Raw genomic sequence first — 18,161 nt, 5'->3', positions numbered from 1 at the left:
TCTACTCTTTGCAGAGTTGAGTGGAGAGTAGAGAAGGCTGCTGATGTAATTAGGCTGATTTGCACTGTGATTTAGGAGGAGTTAGGAGAAGCCCATATGAATTCACTTATGACTTGTTAATGCTATGTTTGCCAGACAGTAGTCAGTGGGGATTCAAAGTTTGAGGCACACAAAAGCAGTGCAAAAGGGAAAGACTGCCTAGGCACAACTGTACCTGTGTGCTAACCCCTGGGCTCAAACACATCTCATCTTTGTACCTCCCATATCTCACTGGCAGAAAACAAAAATAACAGTAATTTTCATTAGAAGCTGTTGATCACGGCCTCCTTCAGTGTATTTCTGAATCATAACCTTGTAGAAAGCATACCTCACCCAGCAGGAATTCAGCAAATCCAATAACAGGCTTATGACGCTGGATCTGGTGTGAGGTGTTTCAGCTCAGCTGACCGTAACCTGGCCCGAGAGCAGAGGGCTGTCCTTGTTTGTACCCATAGCTATGACATTCATGTGGAATGTGTTTGTGGGAGAACTGGGTGTTGCACATGGTTTCTTCTTGAAGCATCTTGTCACACAGGAGTTAAGTAGACGCAAAAACACGGACTTGGAGCGGTTGAGGTGGCCACAAAAAAAGATACTGGTTGATGGCCATTGCCATTTCCCTCATGCTGTGTTTGTCGTTCCTGCAAGTTCCACTTCTGACTGCTTCCTTGGTAGCTGCCCTTCTCTCTGATTTTAATCCAGCAGCAATGCTAAAATGACATTTTCTTCCTTTCCAGTCCTCCAGTGCTTACTTTACCATCTAAGCACTGAGGCTACAACAGTTGTAATGTTAATGTGCCATGAGCGAAACCTACTAAAAATACTATGGTCAGACAGAGAGCAGATCAACGTTGTCACTTGAATGTATTCTACCAAGTTTTATTTAGTGTTGCGTGTGTAGCGGTGGATATTTTAGTTGGCACAGATGTGCAATAATGTTCTTAGTCCCAGGACTGCCCTTTCTTTTAATAGTCACAGTTCATTACAAAGAAATAAGAGTGTTCAGAGAGAGAGCTGGCATAATCATGGCATACTGGAAGAACTGGTCATATTACATCTTTAGAATAAGCTGCTGTGGATTCATCATGACAACTATTCAGGTTTGGGTTCGTCTCTGACAGACAAACTCTCTTATTGTGTCATATGTTCATGGCTGTTTGAGACAGACAAAGCCATTGAGGTCACCTAGGCAATCTCCTGCACAGAGCAGTTTTCCTTACAGTGTATTTTTATGATATACCTAAAATTAAATATTATCCCTGGTGGGGATTCTACCACCTTCCTCAGAAGGCTGTAGTTCACATTGATCTCTCTGCTGGAAGAGTAGTCAGGCTATATTGTCCTTTCTTAATTCAATCATGTTATTTCCATGTAACTCCAGCTTTTAATACCTTAATGAGTTCCTTTCAATCCTTTATGTCCCATTCTTCAGATTCGCATCTACCTCTAATAGAGATTTCTGCACTAGTGTGTCATACCTGTCTTTCAGTGTGATTGGTGAAATTATCTCAGTTTACTAATGATTCGCGTAATGTTTTGAACTGCATTCAGATGTCATTAAAATGGGTCGGGGGGTTAGACCATCGGGATCAAAAAGCTTGGAGTTGAATAATCCCCCAGATTGGTTTCCAATTTAAGTTATAGCTGGATGGTGTAGTAAAAAGCAGAAAAGCTGCTTTCGTGATGCTGTGGTCGCAGTCCATCTTCTGGTGTGTGTGGTCAGATGACCCACCAGAGGATCTAAACTGTTTAAAGCCTGCAAAGACAATGCTGAATGTGTCAGCGGTCACTATTGTGGCGCTGCATGGATCAGAGAGAAGCATGCACAAAAAAACTGTCTTTTCTCAGACCTTTTGGAACGACTGTGTTACCAAGCGGTTGTGTTTTCACTCCGTACTGCTACAAGTGGTCTGCAGGATGTGATCCGCTTTCACACTGCACTGTATGAAGGCAGTCTGCACGATGATCACAGCCGTGTCAGGTAGGTGCAGTAGCTGTGATTTTTCTTTTTCAGCTCTTCAGTGAGCAGCTCAGTCTATTCATTGCAAGCCTGCCAGCAGCTCCTGCCATTCAAGTGGGTGATGTTCTAACGGTATTTGAGAGCTGGTGGAAAAGGGTGATGATCAGATGCAGCCAGTTAAAAACTAGCATACGCTTTACAGGAACATTTGTTCTGTATCCTGAGCTGAAGCTGAAATTTCACTGCATCAAGGCAGAACGGTATCACGGGAGGAGTGGCCTTTTTTGGAAAGCTTACTTAAATATTAGGTGCATTAAGAGGGCATGTAAGCTCTGCATTAAGAAACTCAAGGATTTTGCTACGTCAGGAAACCCAGGGGTGGACACAACCTTCTGAATGTAGAGCTCTTGTTAGTGAATGTGGTGAGGGCGTTACAGAAATATAGCTAGAGTGGATGGGATTATGTTAAACATTAGTATTGTCATGTTAGACCCTGGGGATGTATAGGTGTACTCCCCAGGTTGTATCAACACATTATAAAATATATGTAAGGCTGTAGCTGAGGTGCTACCCCATGGGGGGAGAGGTTCCCTCGGAAGAACCCCCCTTGGGTGCTCTGCTGAGCTTTGTGGGACACTCTCTTCTGTCTCTCTAAGGTGCTGTGGGAGACCAATCTCATAACTTAAAGTTAGGTTACCTATCCTGTGTCAATGGCCTCAGCTGGCAACTGTCTTCCCCTCAGAAGGCTGGCCGTGGGCTGTACAAGTATGGAAATTGAAACCTCCATACATTTGGGTATTTGGCCCCTTCTGGATCAGATGCACTGATGTGAGTGCTGTGGAAGAAATCATAGCTGCTACTCTGTTCAGGAGCAGGATACGAGTCTCTGGGGACATCAGTCTCATGCTTCCACCGGCTTTAAATTCACAGAATAGTAAAATGCAGTTGTATTATGAGACCCAAATGTAATACATAAAGAATGTGTGGCGCATTAAACCTGTCTGGTTCATACAGAAACTCATGTATAATTCACAGTCTTTGTAAATATGTCAGCTTAATGCCTCTCTGGCACCTATGAGCAAGGCTCTGCCTCCCTTGGGTTAGTCAGACCCGACAGCTTCTGAAACTGGACCCTGAATTGCGTGACAAATGGTGCTGAACTCTGAACATGACTGAATAACAACCAGTTTTGAATTCAGAAAAAAAAAATCTTACAATTAAAGCCATTTTATTAAGTTCTTCATTGTCTCCTTAGTACAATTTTAAATCTTCGTTCTTGTTACGATGGAGAAACCCTTTACTTTTTTAGTAGAGCAGGATTACATGTAGGCATGTACACCAGCACCAAGCTTTGGTTATCCTTCCCTGCAACACATTATGTAACATTTCTTGATGCTGGTGGATTGAAGTTGTTAGCCATCTGATAGTTCTTTCAGACATTTATTTGTGGTCTAATTAATATGTATGATACTTTCCTTCAGACTGTAGCTTACATGCAGGCTACTGAATAGGAGTCACTTGCTAATACGTGACTGTACACAAGGCACAGAAATGTGGCATGCCACAAGGCTCTTGGTGACTGGTATGATGCATGTCTACTTTTCATTAACTGACTTGCCTGTATTCTGTGGACAAATTGAGCTGCAATTATGTAAAGCCTGTAAGAGTGCATGATCTGGTGTGTTTGGTGCTTGTAAGCACTCCTTTCATTGAGAGCATTGGTCTTTTAAGTAATCCATGGAAAGCAGTGGCTTGGTTCAGTCACTGCTGCTTGGAGGAAAAAAAATTAATTCCCAAGTGTACCATAGGCACTATGAAGATAATGTTAAATAACAACGCATTTCACTCTGGCTCAGTCAGAGACGCTGAAAACTTTTGAGAGCTGTTGGGCAGTAAATTGCTAAAACACACTGATGCTAATGTAGCCTGGGCTGGAGCCAAAGTCCGTAGAAGTCTAGAGAAGTTGTCCAGTGAATTTAGCCTGCTTTGGACTGGGTCCTTGGATGCGATTTTCAGCAGCAGTCAGCAGTGCTCAGCTCCATTGACCCTAACTCCAGTGGGAGCAGAGAACCCAGTGCTGAGCTTTCCTGGTCTGCTGGATTTAACACTGTCTTTGAGTGATTTAAAAGCACCGAGGGGAGGAAAAATAATCTGCATTTTCAAGTCAGATACAGTATATATTCTCTCAAGAGCTGGTTTTATAAGGGACTTAAACTCAGCTATAAAGATCTCTTTACCACGTGGCCAATGTGAATTATCCATGCAGGTGTGCCAAACCAGGGGCAGTGAAAGGTGAGTCTGCATTGCTGAGCACAGCTTTTTGGCTGGAACTGGCAGCCCTCTTGGGGAAATTTAATGGTTGTCTGGGAAGGGAGCTAGAGCAAGAGATTTTAACATCTGGAAGCCCTCTGAGGGTACATCTCCTTAAACTCTACTCCTTTTCCTGAGCTCTGGTTTCTTCTGCTGTCTTCAGGCTGCCATTTATCACATTTCAACAGCCCGTGGAAGTTGTGTGGCAGCCCTCATACCCTGTTGTAGGGTTTCATGGTAGTTCTTTATTCTCTCTTGAATTCCTATAATTCCTCTCATTGGGAAACAAAGCAAAACCTATCTGTAACAAAAACAAGAGCAAGTCTTCCTGCAAATACAACAGCACAAAAGCTGGCTGCTCTTTCCCACTGAGGCTATCTGAACCAAGCAGCCTTTCCCCTATCACCTTCAAAGCCCTTGATTTAAGGAAGGGGAGTGATTACTCAATCATTAAGGATAATGGCTATTTACTTTTGGAAACAATGGACTTGATGAACCACAAAAAATGACCTAATTTTCAGAAGTGCATTTGCCTTGGAGCAAACTAGCTGGGTTTGGGATGGAAGTGCGTACATTATCTTCATGAGGTGGTAAAAAGTGACCTTTTGTTCTGAGATAAATTACTGATTTTTATTTTTTTTTTTATCTTGAGGACTGACCTGGCCCCAAGCATGGACATGTCAGGCTAGAAAACAATACTAGCATTTAAAGTAGTGAGCACAGAATTAAAAAAAGATTTAAAACCTTATAATGATTATAAGTTCTCAGGCTTACCTGAGAGAGCTTGCTAGGTTTTCCTGTGATGACTTTGCATATGCTAAGTGTATATCTTTGTCTGCGGTAGGATTTTGCCATGTATTCGTCAGTATGTGGAAAACAACTCCTCCTGTTTCATAGAATCACAGAATGGTTTGGGTTGGAAGGGACCTTTAAAGATCACCTAGTCCAACCCTTCTGCCATGGGCAGGGACATCTTTCAATAGATCAGGTTGCTCAAAGCCCCATCCAACCTGACCTTGAACAGTCCCAATGATGGGGCATTCACATTTAGATGTTTAGACATATGCATTTAAGTTACAGAGTACTTAAAATGTGTTGGGACCTGTGTAGGCAGGGATAATAGTGTTACTGTGCTGATTAGTGTATTCTTAAAAAATAGGGAATACTGCTGGACTTGCTGCGTAAGCTGAGTTGAGTTTTATAAACTGGAGGTGATGGGATAGCAGAATTATTCCCATTCCTGTCTCAATTCTCCTGGTAGTCCTTCCAACCTGTGTGCCTGTGGAGCTTGAAAGACATGTATAGTATCTACAGCCTGGGCTGAAATGGTGACTACTGCTCTGTTTTGAGCAGTTTTGGAGTTTATATGGATTTATTTCTCAGGGTGTAGTCTGAAATTCACTCCTGGTTTCAAGACTGGGAGAAAATGCCACCAAAAACTCAGATGAAGCAAGTGTTTGGCCTGTCGGAAGAGGTCCTGACAGAGAGTGCTTATTAGAGGTGCAGATGTGCATGGCAGAGACTGTGGATGACAGGATCCTGTTGCTGTTCATGATGGCTGCTGTGCAATAATCACCAACAGCTGCATGTGAACCTAATGAAGAAATACTGATCTCAAACTATGCAATGGCAAGCAGAAAAACCACACAGGAAAATTAGAACTGGAGAAAAAAAAAAACACCAGTTTTGAGCCTGGGTAGATGACTCTAGGCAAGTGACTTGTCAAAAGCCTTATGTGAAAACACCACAAAAATTGATGTAATCAGAACAATCCAGGTTTTACGTACATTTGATAAAAAGGGGTTGCTGTACCTTTGGCTTTGGCAATTTAGGTTTGCAAGTTTAGACCTACTGCATTTTATGAAACCCCAAACTTGCCTTTTGATGCCCATGTATCTTGCTCTTGCCCATGCCTGCTTTTTTCCCTGTGGAGACCTCCGGATGTGTTTCTTGTCAGAGACAGACATGCTATCATTGCCTTCTGTTGGGCCTCCACTAGAGTACACAAACCCTAGCAATGATACAATGTGAGATTTGTGATCGCTGTCTGAAGCTGAAGTCTCTGTCAGTGCCAATATTGAGCTCTGCAGGGGAGGTTGTGATCGGCCATTTTCGTCTTGGACTTTTTCCTTGTTAACAGTTTTTTCCATAAAATACCCAATGATTTTTACTGATGGTTACCTGCCTGAAACTGGTGTAGAATGTGTGTCAGGCTCAGTAATACCTAATATCTCTGAAGGGAGTTGTTCTATTGGCATCCGAAAATATGTTCCAATTTACAGGGAATCTGTTATTGAGCTAGCTTAACTCCATTAGCTGTGTAAACTTTGGGTATAGGGACAGGGTCATCATTCAGTGCTTGTAGCCTGAATGAGTAAAGCCTCCCCACTTCTGCTGCTGTCTTTGCCCTCCAAGAAACACGTGAGAGACTGGCAGAACCCAGATTTTTTTTTTAGTTCAATTTTAGATCATTTCAGTGTTTATTGCCCTCTTGCTATTGCTCAGTTTGAGTGGAATATGCGGTCCAGCTTGTTTTCCTGCAGTGTATGGACTTCTGCCACACGTGTGGTCTCTCCAACGTGCTAATGAACTTCAGCAAATAAATGCTTGTTCTTTCCTGGTTAAACACAAGAATTAGATGGTTAATGAAAGTATGTATATTGGCAGTTTCATTTCACACATAGGTTCCTAAGGGCCTCATGCTGAATGAAAGGAGTGATTCTAAACTACAATACGGCTAATTTGGTTGACAAAAAAGCATTTTATAAAAGCTATAACTTTGTGATCTCTCTAGAAAATACAAATATGCATGTGTATATGTATACAGAAAGGGAGAGCATTGCCCTTTAAGAATTGAGTGCACTTTTTGAGTACATTTTAAACTGTTTTAGTGTAAATGCTTTGTTTTATTGGCAGTGTGCAATTATGATGGTTGAAGCTGATCTAAGGTCTATAGAAAGACACAATATCTTCTGTTTGACCAGCTGATGAAGTTGGGACAAAAGCTAAGCTGTCAAGCACACAAACCTTTTTTTTTTTTTATTTATTTAAGTTTTTACAGGAGCCTTAATGGGTGACACAGACATGCTGAAACTTCAGCAGACTTTTCTGTTCTTTAGTTTTATTTTGCATTCTGGGCAGCGAACCATGCTAAAGCTCTTTCCACTTCACTGGTGCACGCCGGAAAAGTGTAACTGAGAGCTTATGTATTTTTGAGCAACACTGCAGTAAAATTCCCGTCTGACCCTTTTTGCCATTCAGGCTTTTGCCAATGCTGCTAAGTCACCTAAAAGGCTGGATTAAAAATATCTTGCACAGTCAGAGCTGATTAATCTGTGCTTGGTTTATATGCCTGGACAAGCAAAAAGTTCTCATTGATGATTGGTTATGCTTTTGACATGTGTGCCATTGCCTTATCTTAGGACCTCCTTGTATTGTAGGTTTGACCACATTTGAATGTGGTTCCATCCTTGCGACACGTGCAGAAGACAAAGAAGATTTTCTCTATACTTCAGGCAGGAGAAATGGCTCTCACATCTCAAGCATTCTGGACCATAGCAGCAGAGGGCCCAGGCTCCCAAGTACAGAAGGCGGGAGCTTAACAAGAACAGAAACAAAACCAGGACGAGAGTCACAGTTTTCTGCCCTGGCAGCTCAAAACTGTCCCCAACTACAAAGATGTCTAGTTGGTGCCCTGCATGCCCTAACCTAGCCAGGTGGGCGATCAGCAACAGTGAAGCTGGAGTGGCACAGACATCAGCACACCCTGTGCAAAGTCACCAGGCGTCCTTTGGTCTGTGGCAGTCCGTGCTGCTGTGATTTCATTGCTAATGCTGCCAGAGTAAAACTCACTGGAGCGTGTCAGCCTGCGCAGCAGTCGTGTTCTGCTTGTAGCATAGGCATGACCTCGGAGAACAGTGGTAAGGTGCTGTCTCCACGGGTGTGAGGGGAAACACCAAGCATGACTCCAGACTGTGTTACAGCTGCTCGCTTTTAAAATGGGGACAGAAGTTATAATAAGGTAGATTAAAGGTGGAAGCCCCATGCAGGCTTTCCCAGTTATTCTCATTCAGGGTGGTGATTCCATACGATGATATTATATATGAGTTTATGACTCAATGGGCTAAACTCAAGCTTGACTTTTACTTGTTAAGCTATTATGAAACCTGAAATAGTTATACTAACAGAAACAATACTGGTGCAGCTGTATAGTTACAAAGATGTTTTACACCAGTGAAACTTCTTCTTGTAAGCAGCCTGGAATAAGCTATGCTAAAATAAAGCATGATACAGATATAACTGTTTTCACAACAGACGGACTGGGGAATCTGTGAGTGCTTGGGAAAGGTTTTAAGAATGACTCTAGAGTTTAGACTATAATTGTTTCCCATTTCTGTGGGTGGCTACTAATAAACTAAATTAGGATACTTGTATTCTAACATTTATCTTTAAAATTTCAGATTAATGTTCAAATTGCAAAAATAGCACAAGTAGTGGTGTATTTTGTTCTCTCGCTTCTATCTCTTGGCTCTTTCGGTACACAGACTACTTGTATCCAGAACAAGCGAAGATGCACGTGGCCATATATTAGATCTGCACTGTGTTACATACGTGGTACATACATACAACACGTTATGTTGCACATGACCACACCACAGGCCATATCTGGCACATGAGCAGGACTCCACTGTATCAGCACAGAGCAGAAAGCTGATTCTGTCTGATGAGCTTTTCTTCTTGATAGAAATCAGTATTTAACAGATGGATAGAGATGGTACATGGGGGAGTGCAGAGAAGACAAGGGTATAATATTTTTCACAAGCCAGACGTCAGTTCTGATATAGGTGGCACTGAAAAGTTGACACTGAAAAAACTGGAGGAGATGAGCAGTAGTGGTAGGAAAGGTGGGATGAAGGAAAGCACGAAAACGCTTGTTGGAAAATCTGATAGTTGGGTGATAGTGGAAGGCTTCATGGGATGGTCAGACAGAAGCAGGAATTGATGCCTCAGTAGCGAGTGAGGAATGATAGATAGGGTGAGGGTAAGTGATAGAAAGCCTTGAAACCAAAGATAAGCTTTTGTTGAAAGCCTTGAAACCAAAGATAAGTTTGATGCAAGAACTGGTGGAGATGGCGGTGAGGGAGGCGATAGTGACAGGCTTGGACCGTGATCTTTGCTGAAGCCTTCTGGCTGGGCGAGAACAAGCTTCTCTTTATCGGGACTGGAGGAAGCGATGTGGGAAGTCGGAGATGTTCGGTGCTGGATGCCTGAGAAAGGAAGAACTGCACAGACACCATGTAAAAAGTACCTGCAGGATGTCCTGTCTACCCTTCTGTGTTAACACAGGCTAAAGTTGTGGATTTAAGGTGCATTTTCTGTTACGAACTACTCCACTTGTGGGTAGCTCTGTTGGGCAACAACAGACCCATTTTTCTATTTAGCTTAACCCTTTTCAAGTGAAACTGCCAAGAGGCATGTTTCTGGTCTGGAAGAAAAGTGTCCTCCTGCAGAGCTGAGGAAATCAGGAGAAGCTATTAGGATAAGCTCATCCCAGCAAGACCTTCAGCATAATCCAGATTTGTAGACCTAAAATAAGTGCATATCCAAGATGACAGCTAGTCATATGGGGCTGAGCTGTGTTGTCTCTAGGATGAAAAGCAAGAGGAGGTGAAACTCTATGGGAAGTGAAACATTCCCTTTTACTGTGTTGTGCTGGAGCTGAAGGTTAGATGTGGTGGATGTGCTGTCCAAGCGACAGGCCAAGAATTTACTGAGGGCTGAAAGTGAGAAGCCTGGAAATAGTCGTACATCTGTGTGTCATCACTTCACATACAGTTGAAACTGCTGATAAAATCAGCCAGAGATAAGATGCAGAGGGGGAAGAAAAGCCAATCAGAGTACTGTATGTAACAGGACCACAAAACATGGGAGAGCGTCTTAAGGAGGCCATGAGTAAAGCAGCAGAAATCAGGTTTGCACAGAGTCATAAAAATTATGGCTTTTACATGTCCTGAGAGAGAACCTGAACAATTGTATTAATACTGTTATAGTATTGTAAGGTCACATTAGTGATGCTGGATGCTCTATGATTAATACTGTTACAATGCTTGTGTAATAAGGAATATAAGCAATCAATGGTTCTATTAGCCTGCTTCTGTAGTCAGCAGGAGTTTCTACCTTTAAGAAGTGAGCAACTGTTTTGTTACCCTGTGATTTCATTAAATATTAAACTTTCCAAGAAGTGAATAATCTGTTAGTCAAATATAAACTATAAACATGGCTTGATTCACTATTCTGCTTGTCTGTTTTCATGCAAAGCAGGCATAAAGCTGCTGCCATTTTGATGGGATAGCAGTTTGTGTTCTGCTTGATCCCTGTGCTGGTACACGGATCAGTATGGTATATAGTATAATCCATATATATATATATATATATATATATGTATAAGTTGTTAAAGACGGATATGGATGAGTTCCAGAAAGAAGACTGGAGCAGAAACAGAGGATCATATTTAGAGATCCACATAGCATATCAAAGTCATTAGATGATGATTTGCACAAGGAACCTCTCATCTTAGATGATCCTGTATTTGCTGCTGGATTTTGCCTTGACTTTTTAAGAGTGATCAAGATCTGTTAGGTGTATTAATACCAAATTAGGAATGCTAATACCAGGTTACCTTACTGCTGTTTCTAATGGGCTTGGGCGTAATTCAGTGCGATGACTGGAACTTGTAAGTATGACATTTTGATTCTTACTTTCCTTCCTCTTTCTAATAACCTTTGCCATGTTCTCCCTCAGCCTGCTACATCAAACAGACTGGTCATAGTCACAGGGCTTCTGGCTATTTTCTCTCAGAGTACAGAGAGTTGTGTTCTAGTTTATTTTTTAAAGGTAAAAGAAAGGGAAGTGGTTGAATGCCATTCTCTTTACTGGAGACATGTTCTTGTCTGAGCAAAAAGGTTTGTGGTCCTTTCAGGAAACATTCAGACTGAGTTCACAAGATTTGCTCCTGGGAGCTTGTTCGGCAGCTGGATCTCCTCTGCCTTTGTAAGCCTTACAGAAAGTACTTCTAAACAACTGATTATCACAGAAATTCCTCACTGGTCAAGAAGCAGGAGCAATTGGCTTTGGGAAAGCAGTTATTGATCCATAAAAGCAGAATAATTGCAACAAGCAGTAATTAGTGAAATCAAATTTCATTTTGCTCTAACTGCCCTTGCATATTTATTACACTGCAGTTGTTGGCTATTTCCCATGTAATTCTGTCACTGGTCTACCATTAATAATGCAGTTTTAAATCCATGGGTAACAAACTGGTCAGGTCATTAAATTTCAGCATCCGTTGCTCAGCCTTGCTTTGCAGTGCCATGGTAACTTGCTGTTAGTCAAGCTTTTGCAAAACTTTGGCAGCGATTCCTGCAGACTACGGTGGTGGCACCACGTTACATCCTGAGATTCTCTGAGTCATGTTAAGATTCAGGAAAGAACCATATAAATAGAGCTCTCCAAATAGTACCTTTACATCATCATCATGTGTTTCCAGTTGGGGGATAAATACTTCCTCATTCCAGTGGTGATATCACTTTTCCAGACCCTCTCTAAAACTAAATATAGTCATAGAAAGTGTCTCTGCGCATATAAACTAAAGCAGTTGAGTCATTTAAGACCTTGGAGAATTGGAGAGGATATGCTGTATCATACATCACTGATAGTAAGCCGGGATGGCTTCACTGTAATTAGTAAAAAAGGGAGGTATGAGCTTGAAGTTAAAGTGTAAGTTTGGAGGTCAGTGGTTCTGTTAGGTATGGACTGGCCTTGCACAGATGGCTCTGTCTGTCTTGTCTGTTGATCCTTAGACTTACAAAATGCTGCCCATCACTGGGACATCTGGGTGCCTTCCACCTGGAGGTGGAAGGTGCAGAGTCCTCAGGCAGCTTCGTGGCATTTCTGGTAACTTCCACTTTTACAAGCTAAGCTCCGCTGGCAGTAGCATTCCCTTTTGAAGGGAATAGTAAGGAAGAAGAGGGATCCTTTGCGCCTGATTTCGATGACTGCTGAACATGTGCACTCATTTCATCACTCAGAACTCCTGGAGCAACTGCGCTGCAGGCTTCCATGGTAGGCTCTCAAATTCAGAATCATCCAGAATCAGTGGCCACTGCTGAAAGTGTTGACTTTTAATCTTACAGTTTCCCATTCATTTAAAAAAAGACATTGGGTAGGAGTAAGTGGTATTATAGATAGAATAAAATACGAGATGATCAAGTGTTTGGACCCTGTGCAAAAGTCAGCATTCATTAGATCAAAAGAACTAATGAAGGGTCATGTCAATGAGCAATTCTCCTGACGCCTAACCCTTCCATGGTTATAACTGCTCATTCCCCTACCTTAATTCTTCTATCGTTGCTGACCATGGTGGTGTCTTGCTAGCTGTTCTTATAGTACAGTTCAAGCTCAGAGGGCAAACAATAACCACTGTGCATAGACATCACTTCAAACTGAAGGGATGGTTCCCTTCCAATCTTTAGATGTAGAAATACAGAAAGAAAATCACTGTTTAGGCCTGTAATTTGCCTGATGGCCAGGGGAGCTGATAATCTGGAGAGATCAGAGCTCTGCAATGCTGACAGCTCTACTGCCAAAACCTGGGGAGGAATGCCTTGCTCCACATTGGACTTTTAGTCAAGGAAGGCTGTGGAGACAATTTTTGACTTGTAAAAGGAGGAGAAGGTAAAAAAGGACTTCCAGTTCTGGCACAAAATCATCAGTCTAAACTAATTGGTATGCTCATTTGCCTGTTGATACCCAGAATACCTTTTCTACTCTGCTGCCGTTTCACAGAAATACCAGTGTTTGAGCCATTAGGGAAAAAAAGGCACGCTAGCTGAGCAGAGACCATGTTTCCTTGTCATATGCTTTCCAAATAAGAATACCAAGACCTCTCTTTATATCTGGCTTCCACCGATTTCTAAATAGTACTTAGCTATGAGATTTTTGGCTGGTATTTTGAGAGAATAAATCTCCCTTTAAAAAGCCCCAAAGTAGTCTGAAGTTCCAAGAAGAAAACTTGGGGGGAAAAAAATGTGTCTCTCGATCCACCTGTAAGCCTCAAAGGGAGCAACTTTTCCTTCCAGCATGCCTAGCGGTCCCCTCAGGCAGTGGATCCCAAGTGAAGGCAGAGGCCCCACATGAGTTGTGCCTGGGAGGAATGGTGCTGGGAGTCTAGCCGATCAGCCACGTTTGGGATAGCGAGCTGGGCAGAGTGGGGTATACCACCAAATGCAAGTCTTCTCATTAGAACTGGGGAAAACCACTGCCCTAAGGTTTTTCTCTGTACTGGAAGGTTGTACTGTTCTAATTATATGGTCAGATATTCTGGATATACAGAAATGGAAAGCTGCTTCTGAAATTTTGCACCTTAGCTGGCAGATGTAAGGACAAATATTTGTGGGAAAAACAACTGGTAGGTGATGCTTAAGACCTTCCAGCAAGAACCGAATGCATTCTGCTGTTACAGTTCACACTTTGGTGAATTGCATTCAGTATGAATCCTTCTCGTAATTCATTTGGATCTGCAAATATGTATTTTGTAAAGCATATTTTGATTTATGAGGGCATTTCTGATCTCTGATTACTTTTTTTTCCACAGACAGCAGGAGCTCATTCGCCAATTTCTGAAATGCTGGCTTTTCAGCACTGAAAGGTGCCACTTGTCAAGCAGCACAAAGAAGTGCTGCCCATGCTCGCTGAGCCAAGGAAGGGAGTTGCATGCTTGCTGTCATTATGGGGAAGTTTGTGGGTAGGTAAATGGTAATTTTCCAAACCAGAATTTGGCACGGTAAAACTAATTTATTCTTCCCCTTGAATGAAAAGACTGTAGAGTTGTTATCGGGCATAGTGATTTGTTCTCTCTGAGATCCAGCAGGAAAGAAATTGGGGAAAAAGCAAACACAGCAGTGTCTTTGTCTGCAGTTCCCACTTCTCACTTGCGGAAGCCTTACCAGTGTTTGTGTGTTATCTAGGTGTTGAAGTGAAAACATCCTCCTCCTCAGCCTTCAGGTTACCCTGTGTCTAGCAGTAACCAGTCTTTGCACTGCCTGAAAAGATCTACCGTGTGTGAGGCATCAGATTAGCACTTCAGATGCAGAGGGACTGGAAAACAAACAACAAAAGCTTGTGAATTGCCAGGAAATACTCTGCTGTAGTAACTAAACAGGGAAATTAACATTAGTGTAAATTCAGCGTCGATGTGTTCAGCTCTGTCTTTCTTCAGGGAAGAAATTTTTATTGCTTCCTGGCCGGTGCCCTGCCTTCTGACCCAGGTAACGCCGTAACCGACTGGCTGCTTTATGCTGATGCCTGATCTGTGTGCAGAAGGGTTTTGGGGAGGTTGGTGTTAATTTCTTCTATCTTAAGCTAAATCAGGCTGTGTTTACAGCTCTTGTGTTGTAGGGTGTGGCATTCCCCGGGGTACGTACCTTCTCTGTTTCCAAGACATCACTCATAAAAGGAGACAGCACCTGGTGTGAGCTCAGAGAACATGAATATTTAGGACTCTCATAGTTAGCCCTGTTTCTTTCGGTGTTTGTTCTTTGGAAGCTTTTGTAGGATGCAGGGACTGGCAGGATGCAGAAGCATATGATGCGGTCAATCCTGGATTGTGGTATCTTTTGTAAAGTGTTTAAGCATTGAGTAGCATTCATTCTCTTGCCTCCCCTGGCTGTAAGGAGCAGGCAGATTTGCCACAGACCAGATTCAGAAGGTCAATGATCTAAAGAAGTTTGTTATTAATGTCCTGTAGCATCCATAGGCTCCTTGCAAGGCCAAAACAACTGTATTTGAAGTGTGTAAATATATATATATATATATATATATATATATATATATATATATTCCTTTCTCAGAGAGCTTATGACCTTATTGGGCACAAAGAGAAGCCAGGAGGAAATTGTAAGTTAAACAGAATCAGTTAAATTTTAGTACAGAAACACATATCCTGGTGCTGGAAGAAAGAAAGAGCAGGAAACTTTCCAGCCATTCTTGTGGCATAGTTTTATCATTAGAGCATTTTTGGGACAGTGCATTCGGAAGAGTCTGCGAAGCAAAGCAGAACCAAATTGCTTATCACCTCGTATCCATGCAGACAATATGTGCTAAATCATCAGGAGATATCTTCTGTCTGTATTTCAAACAAGAGCAGCCTCAGCATGAGCCCTGCATGCTTCCAGCAAGAGACTTCTGCGAGCAAACCACAGAACAAAACAGCTAAAGAGCCCCTTTCTCCATGCAGCTTTTGGGGAAAATCTTTTGTTTAAACAAAAGGAACTGAGCCAGTAGTGCCTGGAAGGACGCGGGCTCCCTGCTGAGATGTAAATCACTTTTGATTCTGTCTGGAAGATATATCCAGGGAACAGAAATGAGTGTCTTGGAGCTGTGAGGTGGCAAGAGCGGTTGGTGACAACCTTTACATGGTGTGAGAAGGTGGTGGCTCTCTTTACACACTGACAGTGCTCCAAAGGGAAGGAGACAGGTCTCATCCTGTTACCGAAGGGGCGTGATCTCCTTGCAAGTGAGACAAGTTAGAAAAAAGTTAAAAGATTTGCCCTTGGCTGGTGTTTGTGGGTTACCAACTTGAACTTGGTTGTACCCTGTAAACATGGAGCAAGAAAGCAGCTTCTTCCTCAGATGGCTCACAATCTTTTGTCGCATTTCTGTGTTGTTTTTAAGATGGCTTTCTTGCCGATGTTGCTGTGTGAAAACCCTGCACAAGCTTTTGGGAGGCAGGCTGATGATAACATGCAGTGGCCTCAAATGCAGAAACAGCAAATGGGAGGAACGAAAAGAGAGGGGAGGAAAAAATTGTTTAATCTTTTTTTTTTTTTTGCTTTTTTCCTCCCCAAGTGTAGCACAGAAGGTTTCAGCTATTGATGAGCAGTGTGTCACTACTTCTTCACGCAGAAGTTTCCATATGACAGAATTTCTTTTGCCTGGCCTTTTGCAGCAGTCCTGCCTGGGGAGAACAGTCCTCTGGCGTGGGAAGCTGCCAGTCAGGGCAGGATTTTGCAGGCAAGGCTGGGCACATGCGGTGCTGGCTCCCTGAATGGGGTGTGGTGATGCTGCGTGACCGGTGGGTGCATCTGCGCTAGCCCTAATGTAGTCAGTGCAGGCAGTAACATCAATAAGGACATGGTAGCGTGGGCTTCATTCAGCCCAGGGTAGCAGGTAGTGGATATACGCCTCGGCACCTAGTAGGCTTGTACCCTTGCTGCTACCTGTGATGAAGTCTGCTATGACTTCTTTAGCTGGTGAGTTCAAGGCCTGTGTGGAGGTGGCTGCATGAAGTCCAGTATACGCTTCTGTGTGCTGTGTAGGCACAGCAGGAGGATGGTGCCTGCACAGAAGGGTGCAGGTGTGGTGGCAGTAGAGAGAGGCTATAGCAGTAGTAATTGGAGAGGCAGTGGAAAGTCTCTTTGTTGTTCTGCCTCGCTTACTAGGTAGGATAAAACTAACTTAAGAACAGCTATGTTGGTTGCAAAGAGACCTCCCGTGGATATATTTTGGAAACCCTGATGTTTCTCTGCCTAGAGCAAAGTAAAAAAAGCTATTAAATGTAAACATACGCCCTTCTTTTCACTTTATTCTCTTGTAATAGTTGGCTAATTTTCTTACTGACAATACAAGCTACAGTAGGCCTTGACTCTTCAGTGTAAATCAGGGGTAATCCCAAGGAAGTCATTGGTATTTCCCTGGTATCCAAGGAGCTTAGGGAGCCTAAGGGTCTAATTACAAAAGGTGTTACGTATTTTAACTTGCACTGGAAGGGAGTGGCCTCATTCTTGTCATCTTTGCCAGTCTGACACCAGGGAAGGTGCAGTGGTGTGACCAAGGAGACAATAAATGAAAGGGACTTGACCTTGGTTTGGGTACTGCAAGCGCCAAACTTCTTGAAACATCAGTTGCTTTATAAAAAAATCTTACTGGTTTTGCAAGTGGATTTGAGCTGGCTGAGGGCTGTTTTAGCTATGTAGCAAGTTACAAACTTTCCTAACTTCAGGGTAGGACTCTGTCCTGGTTTTGGGAATGTTCCCACGCAACAGCGCGAGGCTGCTGGTTCCATTTTAAATAACCTTCTGTATTCCCCAGAACAACGAGGTGTTTCTTTATTCATTCTTACTGTAACACATGAAAACAAGTACAGGCCAGTAATCCATGGAGGTTTAAGATGCTCCAAACTAGGATGCAAGTTTTCAAGCTTTGTAGGTTGTACTTTTCTCCCTAGTGACTCAGAAGTTGGTCTCATCCTTTGCTGAGGCTTGGGATCTTACTGGATTTGACAGTAAAGTTTGTCAGCATGAACAAATCAAGCTTCACATGAGTGTTCGTATGACCAAATGACACATGGAGCTGAAGTTTTAAGATCTATTTAGTACATAGACAGAAAACAAGAAGTAAGACTCAAAGATGATTTTTTTTTCCTAATATTTAAGCTAAAGTTCACTTGACTCTGTCTTTTGCAGTCAATTAGACTCCCACTGACCTATTTCTGTGCCCCTAACAGTGTACCCGAAGACTAGATGCAGGTGAAAGACAGCTAAAACAAGAGTGAGAAGAGCCAAACTAAATTCTTCCTGTCACCGATGTCAGTCATCACTAGATGGCCACTGAACATAAAGTAGCTCCTTTATAGGATGGAAAATGTTACGTTCATACAGTGCATGTACAAAGGCTTTACATGCCAGATAATTATTACAGTAGAAAAACAACAGCGATGGAGTTGGCAAGGGAACTACTCTTCCGCGTCCTCTGACATCTGTTGAAGTCCCTTCTCAATGTCCTTCTGCTCTTATTG

At 42.6% G+C, this 18,161-nt stretch overlaps 1 protein-coding gene across 7 annotated transcripts in view; it reads left to right on the top strand.

Moving 5' to 3' along the window:
• The window catches only part of GFOD1 (Gfo/Idh/MocA-like oxidoreductase domain containing 1), a 70,208-nt gene that overhangs the window by 20,223 nt on the left and 31,824 nt on the right, over positions 1–18,161 (top strand). Inside the window, exon 2 of one of the 7 annotated variants that reach the window (XM_082313074.1) lies at positions 1,888–2,020. The exons of 4 other annotated variants lie outside the window; for them this stretch is intronic. In XM_082313074.1, coding sequence (XP_082169200.1) covers positions 1,984–2,020 — 37 coding nt within the window. In that variant the 5' untranslated portion in view covers positions 1,888–1,983. 2 more of the 7 variants (XM_082313072.1, XM_082313075.1) reach the window with 2 other exon arrangements.

Source organism: Platalea leucorodia, assembly GCF_965183815.1.
Source record: "Platalea leucorodia genome assembly, chromosome: 1".
Classification (NCBI taxonomy): domain Eukaryota; kingdom Metazoa; phylum Chordata; class Aves; order Pelecaniformes; family Threskiornithidae; genus Platalea; species Platalea leucorodia.
Note: the sequence above shows the minus strand (reverse complement) of the source record. Positions and strands in the feature narration are given on the sequence as shown.